This window comes from Nerophis ophidion, linkage group LG23 (assembly GCF_033978795.1).
Source record: "Nerophis ophidion isolate RoL-2023_Sa linkage group LG23, RoL_Noph_v1.0, whole genome shotgun sequence".
NCBI classification, from domain to species: Eukaryota; Metazoa; Chordata; class Actinopteri; order Syngnathiformes; family Syngnathidae; genus Nerophis; species Nerophis ophidion.
Window position 1 is genome coordinate 29,712,653 of NC_084633.1, and position 13,904 is coordinate 29,726,556.

The 13,904-nt window shown below is 36.1% G+C and overlaps 2 protein-coding genes across 3 annotated transcripts in view; one reads left to right on the forward strand and one right to left on the reverse strand.

The window, feature by feature from the left end:
• The window catches only part of LOC133541889 (phosphoribosyl pyrophosphate synthase-associated protein 2), a 73,168-nt gene extending 64,900 nt beyond the window's left edge, over window positions 1-8,268 (forward strand). The window contains exons 12-13 of one of the 2 annotated variants that reach the window (XR_009804001.1): window positions 2,095-2,237; window positions 7,149-8,268. Coding sequence is in view for 1 of the 2 variants with exons in the window: in XM_061885612.1 (XP_061741596.1) it covers window positions 2,095-2,159 (65 nt within the window). In the remaining variant the exon portion in view is untranslated. Of the gene's footprint in view, window positions 1-2,094; window positions 2,261-7,148 lie in introns of those variants that run through there. The other variant, XM_061885612.1, reaches the window with a different exon arrangement.
• The window catches only part of LOC133541888 (neurabin-2-like), a 109,078-nt gene continuing 96,386 nt past the window's right edge, over window positions 1,213-13,904 (reverse strand). Inside the window, exon 15 of the mRNA XM_061885611.1 lies at window positions 1,213-7,268. Within this exon, the coding sequence (XP_061741595.1) occupies window positions 7,215-7,268 (54 nt within the window). The 3' untranslated portion in view covers window positions 1,213-7,214. The remainder of the gene's footprint in view (window positions 7,269-13,904) is intronic.

Sequence of the window (13,904 nt, forward strand, 5' to 3'; positions counted from 1 at the left end):
TTCAACCGATAAAAATGAAGAGAAAAATTATCTAATTTGAATCTCTTTGAAAAAATTAAAAGAATTTATGGAACATCATTAGTAATTTTTTCTGATTAAGATTCATTTTAGAATTTTGATGATATGTTTTAAATAGGTTAAAATCCAATCTGCACTTTGTTAGAATATATAACAAATTGGACCAAGTTATATTTCTGACAGATTAATAATAAATAATTAATAAATTAATAATAATAAATAATTAATAATAAATCGTTATTTCTTCTAGATTTTCCAGAACAAAAATGTTTAAATAAATTCAAAAGACTTTGAAATAAGATTTAAAATTGATTCTAGATTTGCCAGAATAATTTTAATCATAAGTTTGAAGAAATATTTCACAAATATTCTTCATCGAAATGAACAATTACATTAAAATGTATTTATTATTCTTTATATTAATAATAAAAAAAAAAACTTGAACATTGATGTAAATTGTCGGGAAAGAAGAGGAAGGAATTTAAAAGGTAAAAAGGTATATGTGTTTGAAAATCCTAAAATCATTTTTAAGGTTGTATTTTTTCTCTAACATTGTCTTTCTGAAAGTTATAAGATGCAAAGTAAAAAAATAAATGAATTTATTTAAACAAGTGAAGATCAAGTCTTTAAAATATTTTCTTGGATTTTCAAATTCTATTTGAGTTTTGTCTCTCTTAGAATTAAAAATGTCGAGCAAAGCGAGACCAGCTTGCTAGTAAATAAATACAATTTAAAAAATAGAGGCAGCTCACTGGTAAGTGCTACTATTTGAGCTATTTTTAGAACAGGCCAGCAGGCGACTCATCTGGTCCTTACGGGCTACATGGTGACCCCTGCTGTATATACACATATATATGTGTATGTCTATATATATACATATATATATATATGTGTGTGTGTATGTATATATATATATATATACACACACGTATGTATATAAATATATATATATATATGTATGTATATAAATATTAAAAAACATGGTTATTAGTGTAAAACATTTTCAATGCTGTATACAAACTGTAAGTCTTATTTTTTTCTCCAATTTGAAAGTACCAGTATTTTTTTTAATACAATTAAATAAACAAAATTAATTAAACAAAATAAAAACATTAACATATGTCCAATATAAAAACAAGAAAAATGGTTATTAGTGTAAAAAATGTAAATGCTGTATACTAACGGTAATTCAAGTTTGAAATGTAGGTCCTCGCTGGTTTATTTTGTTATATACAAATGTCATTTCTATCCTGCCAGATCACATAAAGCCTTTATACAACAACAATACAATGTCCGGTTTGGCTCTGCACCTTCTAGAAATAATTACACTGTAGGTTAGATATACAAGCAACACGCTAATATGAATGTCTACCTTTTGTTATTCACCAAGCTAACTCTGCCACGTCCATATTCTACTTTGTGTGCTGGAAGATGGAAAGACATTCCTAGGGTGTTGAGAGTCACAGGTGTAATAAAACGGCAATAGAATGTAAAAAAAAAAAATGTTAGACTACTAACTTCCTGTTTGCCTGTTGGGTTTTCACCAACACTAAAATCTGGACCACCAACATGGTCGCCTTCCTCATAACCGACCGCACCTGAAGTGGATCCAAAATGTTATCAGGTATCCATTACTTGTTCCAGATTGTTCCAGATGTTTATAATTGTCACTTCTGCCGCTGTACATGAGGGGTGTCCAAAGTGTGGTCGCAGCTTAGGTTTTTTTTTTTATTGGCACATCGCACATTCCAAAAATATTATTTAACAAGGTGAAGAACAAATTGTTTGAAATTGAAAATATTATTACAGTAGATACCTGCTATTCGCAGGGGGATGCAGTAGGAAGGGGATAATTTTTACCTGACACATGTAATGTTGACAAATTTGGGCCGTGCACGATCCCTTCCAGAATCTCGAAATGGGTTTTGTGGCAACTTTGCCCACAGAATCATTTGCTGATCCGACTAGAAACGGGGCCTTGTTAACCCTTCACTGCTGCACGTTAGCAGATCATCTGTGCATGCTGAAAAATAACTGAGATGCCAATAACTATGTGTGTTTTTGTTACTAATAAAGGTTGGATGCACCGAGACGCCACCCTACTCTATGCCGGTGTTCTGTTGAGACATGCTCCCCATTGAAATGCAGTGCCTACATCTGCACGTGTGTAGGAATCCAAGGAATGCGGAAATGTAATTTTGCATTGAAGAAACTAAAAGGTAAATACAATGGTTACACTAGATTTTGGTATGTTGTCATTTCATATATGTTAATGTGTCACTGAATATTTAATATGTTAATACATCTTTCACTAAAGATTTAATATATGTTAATACATGTTTCACTAAACAAATTATGATTTATTCCTGCTTGATTTTCCACACCTTCACATGGAACCATGACCTTAAAAAAAAAATACATTATATCGTTTTTACAGTCTGTAGTGTGAAACATGTACAGTGGGGCAAAAAAGTATTTAGTCAGTCACCGATTGTGCAAGTTCTCCCACTTAAAATGATGACAGAGGTCTGTAATTTTCATCATAGGTACACTTCAACTGTGAGAGACAGAATGTGAAAAGAAAATCCAGGAATTCACATTGTAGGAATTTTAAAGAATTTATTTGTAAATTATGGTGGAAAATAAGTATTTGGTCAATAACAAAAATTCAACTCAATACTTTGTAATATAACCTTTGTTGGCAATAACAGAGGTCAAACGATTACTATAGGTCTTTACCAGGTTTGCACACACAGTAGCTGGTATTTTGGCCCATTCCTCAATGCAGATCTCGAGAGCAGTGATGTTTTGGGGCTGTCGCCGAGCAACACGGACTTTCAACTACCTCCACAGATTTTCTATGGGGTTGAGGTCTGGAGACTGGCTAGGCCACTCCAGGACTTTCAAATGCTTCTTACGGAGCCACTCCTTCGTTGCCCGGGTAGTCTTTTTGGAATCATTGTCATGCTGGAAGACCCAGCCATGTTTCATCTTCAAAGCTCTCACTGATGGAAGGAGGTTTTGGCTTCAAAATCTCCCGATACATGGCCCCATTCATTCTTTTTTTAACACAGATCAGTCGTCCTGTCCCCTTAGCAGAAAAACAGCCCCAAAGCATGATGTTTCCACCCCATGCTTCACAGTAGGTTTGGTGTTCTTGGGATGCAACTCAGTATTCTTCTTCCTCCTAGCACGACGAGTTGAGTTTATACCAAAAAGTTCTATTTTTGTTTCATCTGACCACATGACATTCTCCCAATCCTCTGCTGTATCATCCATGTGCTCTCTGGCAAACTTCAGACGGGCCTGGACATGCACTGGCTTAAGCAGGGGGACACGTCTGGCACTGTAGGACTTGAATCCATGTTGGCGTAGTTGTTACTGATGGTTACTTTGGTCCCAGCTCTCTGCAGGTAATTCACCAGGTCCCCCCCCCCCGTGTGGTTCTGGGATTTTTGCTCACTGTTCTATTGATCATTTTGACCCCACGGGATGAGATCTTGCATGGAGCCCCAGATCGAGGGAGTTTATCAGCGGTCTTGTATGTCTTCCATTTTCTGATAATTGCTCCCACAGTAGATTTTTTCACACAAAGCTGCTTGCCTATTGTAGATTCACTCTTCCCAGTCTGGTGCAGGTCTACAGTTCCTTTCCTGGTGTCCTTCGACAGCTCTTTGGTCTTGGCCATAGTTGAGTTTGTAGTCTGACTGTTTGAGGCTGTGGACAGGTGTCTTTTATACAGATAACGAGTTCAAACAGGTTCCATTAATACAGGTAATGAGTGGAGGACTGAAGAGCTTCTTAAAGAAGAAGTTACAGGTCTGTGAGAGCCAGAGATCTTCCTTGTTTGAAGTGACCAAATACTTATTTTCCACCATAATTTACAAATACATTCTTTAAAATTCCTACAATGTGAATTCCTGGATTTTTTTTCACATTCTGACTCTCACAGTTGAAGTGTACCTGTGATGAAAATTACAGACCTCTGTCATCATTTTAAGTGGGAGAACTTGCACAATCAGTGGCTGACTAAATACTTTTTTGCCCCACTGTATGTTAAATCAAAGGTTCTCGACCTTTTTGACCTCGGGGCCCAGCTTATTCACTACAGAGGAGCCTGGGGCCCACTCAAATACTAACACTGAATTAGTAACTTACTCATGTTTTTTGAATGATATGAATGTATATGTTCATCACAAAGATGATCATTTGGGTTAGCACACAAACCTTAGGTTTAAGTCAGGCTGATTAGACAAATATGTGCTAATTAAAAACAACTAATAAGAAATACATTTGCATACAACTATGTTGTGCTGAAATAAATAAACAAATGTAATACTATGTTTTTAACTCAATAAAATTAAAGTGTACCCTATTTCCTTGAATAGCCGCCGGGGCGCTAATTAATGTAAAACCTCTCCTCAGCCCTGCGCTTTCCAATGGCATGCAGTAAAAAATTAAATGTGGGATAAAAAAAAAATTAATAAAAAATTATTCGGCGGCCGTGGCCACTGCTCTACAACATGTCATCGCGCCCACCTTTACACCATGCTATCTGCGTGCCGGCCGGACGCATGCATTTCGCTGTTTCTCATATGAGATTGCAATGCATGCTTGGTCAACAGCCATACCTTTTACACTGATGGTTGAGATATAAACAACTTTAACACTCTTACTAATATGCGCCACACTCTGTGAACCCACACCAAACATTTCTGGAGAACATCGGCTCTCTAACACATTATGCCATGCAATGCCATGCATCCATGACTCTTGGCTATATTATACACGCGCCCCCAACCCCGCCCACCTCAACCGACGCACGGAGAGGGTGGGGTTTGGTGCTAGCGGGGTGTATAATATAGCCGGTAAGTGTCGTGGATGAATGGCATTCTGGGTAAGTGTTATATTGCGTTTATAATGTGTTACAAAGCCGATGTTCTCCAGAAATGTGTTTGTTATTCTTGTTTGGTGTGTGTTCACAGTGTGTGGCGCATATTAGTAAGAGTGTTAAAGTTGTTTTATATCACAACCATCAGTGTGATCTGTATGGTTGTGGAACAAGACCCCTGGTTTACACATAGTAAAAGCAAAACAAACCTCTGCCATTTTGGAAACGACGACAGGGGAAGCGTCACTCGTGACGTCACGAATTTGACCCGGCGGTAAAAGTAAGCAAGCGCTTATAAATTTGGGGAGCGAGTTTGACCCGGCAGTAATTCAAGGCAGGCGCATCTTACATGCCCGGCGGCTATTTAAGGTAATACGGTAAATGAAAATACAGCTTCACCACTAATCATAATTTTTGCACTTAAACTTCTTTGACTTCAGCCAACATATGTTATTGTTTGATATTGGCATTACTGCCACAAGTGGCAAAAAAGTGTATTACAACTGAGAAACTGACCATTTTTTTAGTGGCCCCCTCGGGGGCGCTGGGTTAAGAAACTGTTAAATGACCAAATAAAAATATGTATGGCCTTATTTATAATAACAATGTTAGTCGTGTGTAAGATTATTTCAACGTCTAATTACATTTCCGCATTTTTCCTGGATTCATGCACAGATGCATCAGGTGCATGAGTTTTAAAGGTGATGTCTCGCCAGAATTTTCTTGCAAACTTGACGTTGTCAATCTCTTGCGGCCCTAAATCAACTTTTGCAAGTAAATGTTTGTAATTATTACACCAGATTCACCTCCAATAACCCTTTGTGTCACTCTTCAAGTGGCAAAGGAAGCTAACAAGCCAAACGCATTGAAACACAATCCAGGGTTAAGCCCTAAGCAATCACTTTACAGATGGTGGAATGTTTACTGATAGAACAAAGGGAATCAGAGTCACGGTCTCGCCACTAGCTTGCTCATCAGGCCAGCGCTAAAGTGGCTAGCTACAGTACGCGGCCCTAGCACAACAAGAAGGCTGTTGTAATTTCAATAACGACTTACAATGCTTCATTCATTTGCATTTACCTCGCCACGAGTTTTGAGTGCGGCATGTAACAAAGTCGACTGTAGAAGCTAGACACAGGGCGCCATCTTGGCCTGATGATGTCACGCACACATGCTGTACATTTTAGTCCTAATTATCCCATATATATCAATTATTACAGAGGTAGAATTAATTAGACAAAATGTGACAATTTTTGAAGAGCAAAACACAAATGAGTGGGTTTTTAGACAAGTAAAATACTAATAATTCAGAAAAAGGCATGAGTGTGAGGGGATGTAAAACGTGAGTATGCAGGGATCTACTGTAACTTTGGAGCTGATTTACAAAACTAAAATAAATAATAAAAATTTTCACTATGTGTTAAAAAAAAAAATCACATTGAAAGACAGGAAGTAAACAACAGTATCAGTCAGTCCTGAAACATGGAGAACGCCTTTGCTTCTTTCTGCTCCTTTTCAGAAAAGTTTGAATCGTGCAAGTGTAAACATGTGATGTAACTTGTTGAGCATGTTTAAAAATATATTTATATATATTCATACAAAACATAACCAGAAAAGTTTGGACACCCCCGCTGTACAAACCTTAACATTTACCAACCAATCAAACCTCAGCAGAAAAAAAAAATTAACTGTCAGGTGACACATGAAGTTTTTCCTGGGAGACAGCAGCACTTTTTAAAATGTATTCTAATACTTCAAAATAAAATGAAATCTTACTTAGTAAATTGATGATTTTATGAGGGGATCTTTTTAGGGGCGTGTGATTATTACATATTTATTTGTTCCTTGCTTAAGCTCGCACTTGTTTTTACAAAACATGCTTCCATACGGGAAATGCAAATGTTTACCTGATTCCTTCCTTCGGAGAGGTGGACTAGGAAGGGTGGACTAGGGGGCATTTAGTTCTTTTGTTTCCAGTTTGTGTTTATGTCAGGTATCAGAATGGGCACTTGTCATATGTTTGCTGTGCACAGCATCGCTTCACGTCCAGTGTCACCCCATAAAGCACTTAGTGACAATCTTTGAGGAGCGGGCAGGACTAAATAAAAGGTGTAAAGCGTAATTGTTGAATGTGCTGATTGCTGAGCCAGTTGCCAGGAAGACACACAAGGACCATTGACACAAAGCATGTCACCTCTTCTTCTTCTTCTTCTTCATGTTCTGCGCTGCAATTGTCAAGTTTGTTTTGGACAGTACCTCCTTCCTGGCCGTGCCGTGGGTGCTGGACTGGACTACAGGTACCCTTCTAGGAAGGATTGGGGGGTTTCAAGGCATCCACCTGGGACTCCAGGTCAGTGATCTGCAGAAAGGATATCAATCGTGACTCCAAGCACACAAGAAGGTTCTCGTATGTTTTTTTTCAAAGACATTCATGTCCAGCCTTAAAGGATGGGTGCCTTTTGCATTTGAGTTGATGCGGTACTAAGGATTTGATACCGGTACTCACAGTACGTGTTTCTATTTTTTTATAATAGAAACACATTTTTGAACATTTAACAGTGCACTTGTTACATCTCCTTTTCTTACTCTTCTGAGTGTCAATTGCAAGTGTTATATCCTCAATTTTGCAAGCAGTTGCAATTCCAGCTATCGAGAGTATGGCCAATTCTTTTTCAACGCTGGTAGCAAACATGACGCCTTGTAGTCACGTGAGGGGCTTTTGACCAATCAGAGAGTATGGTCAGACGACCTCTTAAATTAGGGGTTGGGAACCTTTTTGGCTGAGAGAGCCATGAAAGCCAAATATTTCAAAATGTATTTCCATGAGAGCCATATAGATAGTTCTATCTATCTAGATAGATCTATCTATCTAGATAGATCTATCTAGATCAGGGGTCACCAACCTTTTTGAAACAGAGCTACTTCTTGGGTACTGATTAATGCGAAGTGCTACCAGTTTGATACACACTTTAATAAATTGCCAGAAATAGCCAATTTGCTCAATTTACCTTTAATAAATAAATCTATATATGTTAAAAAAAATGGGTATTTCTGTCTGTCATTCCGTCGTACATTTTTTTTCCTTTTACGGAAGGTTTTTTTGTAGAGAATCAATTATGAAAAAACACTTAATTGAACGGTTTAAAAGTGGAGAAAACAGGAAAGAAATTAAAATAAAATTTTGAAACATAGTTTATCTTCAATTTCAACACTTTAACATTCAAAATTCGACTGAAAAAAATGAAGAGAAAAACTAGCTAATTCGAATCTTTTTGAAAAATTAAAAAAAATAATTTATGGAACATCATTAGTAATCTTTCCTGATTAAGATTATTTTTAGAATTTTGATGACATGTTTTAAATACGTTAAAATCCAATCTGCACTTTGTTAGAATATATAACAAATTGGACCAAGCTATATTTGTAACAAAGACAAATCATTAATTCTTCTAGATTTTCCAAAGCAAAAATTTTAAAAGAAATTCAAAAGACTTTGAAATAAGATTTAAATTTGATTCTACAGATTTTATAGTTTTGCCAGAATAATATTTTTGAATTTTAATTCTAAGTTTGAATAAATATTTCAAAAATATTCTTCGTCGAAAAAACAAGCTAAAATGAAGAATTAAATTAAAATGTATTCATTATTCTTTACAATAAATAAAAAAATACTTGAACATTGATTTAAATTGTCATGAAAGAAGAGGAAGGAATTTAAAAGGTATAGGTGTTTAAAAATCTTAAAATCACTTTTAAGGTTGTATTTTTTCTCTAAAATTATCTTTCTGAAAGTTATAAGACGCAAAGTAAAAAAAAAAAAAAAAGCATTTACTTAAACAAGTGAAGACCGAGTCTTTAAAATATTTTCTTGGATTTTCAAATTCTATTTGAGTTTTGTCTCTCTTAGAATTAAAAATGTCGATCAAAGCGAGACCAGCTTGCTAGTAAAAAAATACAATTTAAAAAATAGAGGTAGCTCACTGGTAAGTGCTGCTATTTGAGCTATTTTTAGAACAGGCCAGCGGGCTACTCATCTGGTCCTTACAGGCTACATGGGGCCTGCGGGCACCGCGTTGGTGACCCCTGATCTAGATAGATGGATAGATCTGGTAGATCTATCTAGATACAGTGGGGCAAAAAAGTATTTAGTCAGCCACCGATTGTGCAAGTCCTCCCACTTAAAATGATGACAGAGGTCTGTAATTTTCATCATAGGCACACTTCAACTGTGAGAGACAGTTGAAGTGAAAAAAAAAATCCAGGAATTCATATTGTAGGAATTTTAAAGAACTGTGAAACATGGGGGTGGAAACATCATGCTTTGGGGCTGTTTTTCTGCTAAGGGGACAGGACTATTGATTCGTGTTAAGGAAAGAATGAATGGGGCCATGTATCGTGAGATTTTGAGCCAAAACCTCCTTCCATCAGTGAGAGCTTTGAATGGTTGACCAAATACTTATTTTCCACTAGAATTTACAAATAAATTATTTAAAATTCCTACAATGTGAATTCTTTGGTTTTTTTTTACATTCTGTCTCTCACAGTTGAAGTGTACCTATGATGAAAATTACAGACCTTTGTCATCATTTTAAGTGGGAGAACTAACACAATCGGTGGCTGACTAAATACTTTTTTGCCCCACTGTAGATCGATCTATCTGATAGATCAATCTACCTAGATAGATCTATCTATCTAGATCAGGGGTCGGCAACCTTTAACCACTCAAAGAGCCATTTTGACCCGTTTCACAAAATAAAGAAAACAATGGTAGCCACAAAACTCTTTTGAAATTTAAAATGAAATAACACTGCATAAAGAGTTTTTTTTACTTTGTGCTATGTATCAACCAGGGGTCTCAGACATGCAGCCCGCACCTTAATATGAAAATGTAATGATAGTGGGACCCGCAAGTTTTATATGAATGCCGCTTGATAGCATCACACTTAAAACCCTCCTGAACGTTCCGAGAGACTACCGAATGTCAGATGAACTATTCTCACAAATGTTTACAGGATTTCCCTCGATCAACAATAACAAGGGCATCCAATGAAGGCGCTGCCTTTGGCGCCCTCTACAACACGTTCAATCAGCTTGCCAGCCCAGTCACATGTTGCATGAGGCTTCTGCAGACACACGCAAATGATTGCAAGGCATACTTGTTTTACAGCCATACAGGTCACACTGAGGGTTGTGATATAAACAACTTTAACACTCTTGCTAATATGCGCACACTGTGAACCCACACCAAACAAGAATGACAAACACATTTTGAGAGAACATCAGCACTGTAACACAACAAACACAAAAGAAAAAATCCCTACAATCCCATGTATCCCTACTCTTCCGGGCTACATTATACACCCCCGCAAGCACCTAATCCCCCCACCCCCTCCGTGCATTGGTTGAGATGGGGGGGTGGGGGGCGGGCCTTGATGCTAGCGGGGGTGTATAATGTAGTCAGAAGAGTAGGGATGCATGGGATTCTGGGTATTTGTTCTTTTGTGTTTATGTTGTGTTACCGTGCTGATGTTCTCCCGAAATGTGTTTGTCATTCTTGTTTAGCGAGGGTTCACAGTGTGGCGCATATTAGTAAGAGTGCTAAAGTTGTTTATATTACAACCCTCAGTGTAACCTGTATGGCTGTTGAACAAGTATGCGTTGCATCTATCTCGATAGATCTACCTATCTCGATAGATCGATCTATACATCTATCTAGATAGATAGCTCTAGATGGATAGATAGATCACCCTAGTACACCCTGGACAAGTCGCCACCTCATCACAGGGCCAACACAGATAGACAACATTCACACTCACATTCACACACTAGGGCCCATTTTAGTGTTGCCAATAACCTATCCCCAGGTGCATGTCTTTGGAAGTGGGAGGAAGCCACGCAGTCACAAGGAGAACATGCAAACACCAAACAGAAAGATTCCGATTGAACCCAGGACAACTCAGGACCTTCGTATTGTGAGGCACATGCATTAACCCCTGTTCCACCGTGCTGCATATATGTATATATTTTTTATGTTTAATTATTATTTTGTATTCACTTCATATTTTAAGTGGACTTTTTACAATAAATATTTTGTAACTTTTCTTTTTTTCTATATAATTTATATTATGTTTGTATTTGACTTTTTTACAATTTCATATATTGTTTTACTTTATTTAAAAAAAATAGTTATTAGTTTGTATATTTATTTCATCCAAAGCTACTGCAGCGTAGGTAAAAGTTTAGCCTGTTGTAAAAGTTAAATTGGAAACTATTTTATAAATCAATTTTCAAAGAAGTTTGACCCCTCAAAACATAAATTGCACTAAATCTTAGTCCTAAAATACAGAGTTCAAAAGAACTTTGATTGCAAAACCTTTGCCTTTTTACTTTTGTAATTGAAGGAGTCTGCCCACTTTGTTGATCTGATCGGCTCTTATAATCTTATTATTTGACTTTTACCAAATATTTGAACAATTATGCATATGTAACATAATTCAACTGTTCTTTGAGCAAGTAAATACCTTGTGTGGGTGGCTTGATCTGAAGAATGTCTTCAGCATCTGCTTCTTACAAAAGTTCAACATTGATAATGCAAACGGGCTTTATGGTGCTTATAGAGCGTAAACATGGATTTTACGCCCAGCTTGTGAATTTCAAGCCTCTCCTCAGATGACTACACTTGTGACTTCTCTTATTTCTGCTACAACCGGCTTCATTTACGTCCCTGTTGGTGGATGGCAATTATTTTGTTATTTCTTGGCTATGTTTCACGGCTAGACGATGATAGCAAAAATAAATAATAACGATTATTTTTGATTGATATTGTCATCACGATTAATAACGATCATTTATGATTGATATTGTAATCACGTTAATTTTGATTGATATTGTAATCATGGTTATTTTTGATTGATATTGTAATCACAATATTTAGATTAATGTTGTAATCACGATTAATAATCAGGATTATTTCTATGGATATTGTAATCACAATTAATAACGATTACTTTGATTGATATTGTAATCACGATTAATAATCACAATTGTGGGGGTTGACGGGGAACTATTGCATATTTTGTGGTTTTGCCATTAAAAAATGTTTTTCTTTGACAAAAAGGACATAAAACATTTTTATTTTTTTCTCTCTGTATGGACAGATAGACCTGAAGTTAAATTATAGATTGAAGCGGTGAATAATATTTAAAAATACTAATAATATGTCTTATTTTTTGACATTTTAATGACTGAAACCATTTCAGACTCCTGGGACCAAACTTGAGGGGAGCGCCAAGTTTAGAAAAAAGATATACACATTGTTTTAGTGTTGAAAATGAAGGTATCAAAATGGCCGCCGCAGGCATTTTTTTGTGTGCGGCCCTCTGTGGGAAAAGTTTGGACACCCCTGCCCTACAGCAACACCAATCACAAGAAGCTATGGGAATCAATGCAGCAATAAATGTCCTGGTTCATTTAGAATTGCTTGTTAAACAGTCCATCACAAGACCAACAGCTAACAATTGATCGACAGCGTGTCGTCATGGTGATGCTTCAAACAGGATGTTGTCAGAGGGAAGTGGCTGCCGAGCTTAGAGAAACTGAAACAGTGGTAGAACAGTTGGACGCGTGCATTTCACATGTCAAGGTTTTAGTGCGGTTTAGCTTCATCCTGAAATGTCACCTTTAAGTCGACTATATTCACAAATGTAATGTTGTTGTCTTGTTGCTAATGTTTACAAACTCAGGTTATTCTTGGACGAGGAGGACTTGGGAGGAAAAAAGCTCAAGTTTACGAATAAGAGTCATTGGGCTTCCATTCACATATTTAGCACTATCGATTTTATTTTTGCTTTTATTGTATGATCGTTTGCGTTATTATTTTAATTTGGGGTGCACTAAAAAATTGATCCACATCCTAATCACAATTTTTATTGTTTTCGATTCAAAATCAATTTAGAATTTTTGAGAATTGATGAAAAATTTAAATAAGTTTTTTCACTTTCCATATAAGTAAATTTTTGGATTGAATTATTAAGCAACAATTTTTGATATTATAATTACCGTATTCTTCGGACTATAAGTTGAAGTTTTTTTCATAGTTTGGCCGGGGGTGCGACTTACACTCAGGAGACACTTATGTGTGAAATTATTAACACATTACCGTAAAATATCAAATAATATTATTCATTCACGTAAGAGACTAGAAATCAAATTTATAAATTAGGAGTGACAGATTGTTTGGTAAACGTATAGCATGTTCTATATGTTATAGTTATTTGAATGACTCTTACCATAATATGTTACGTTAACATACCAGGCACCTTCTCAGTTTGTTATTTATGCGTCATATAACGTACACTTATTCAGCCTGTTGTTCACTATTCTTTATTTATTTAAAATTGCCTTTCAAATGTTTATTTTCGGTGTTGAGTTTTATCAAATGATTTCCCCCCAAAAATGCGACTTATACTCCGGTGCGACTTATATATGTTTTTTTCCTTCTTTATTATGCATTTTCGGCAGGTGGGACTTATAATCCGGAGCGATTTATACTCCGAAAAATACGGTATTATTGATACTGTTCCTTAGGGCTGCACAATTTTAAGAAAAAAAATAAATAATTGAAATTTCATATTTTATCAATAAAATTGCATAAAACTGCAAAAAACATGTAACTTTTATGCTGTCAATCAACACATTTTTCTCTTAAGGGTGCCACACAGAACAATATGCAATAATGGCTTCATGCAGACAGAGCCTCTTTCACTGCAGAAGTATTTGCTTAAAACTATACAGTATTTACAATGTCATGTAATCATAATCTACGACAATGCAAGTAACCATTTAAAGCTTACACACTTCAATTCCTCATTACTGTAAAATTGTGAACCATTGTACTGTCACTGGAAGTAATAACTTTGTTGTCCTAAATAAATAAAGAAAAATTAACTAATTCCACCTAAATAAATATTGAACATCTTAAAGTGCATTTTTTTTC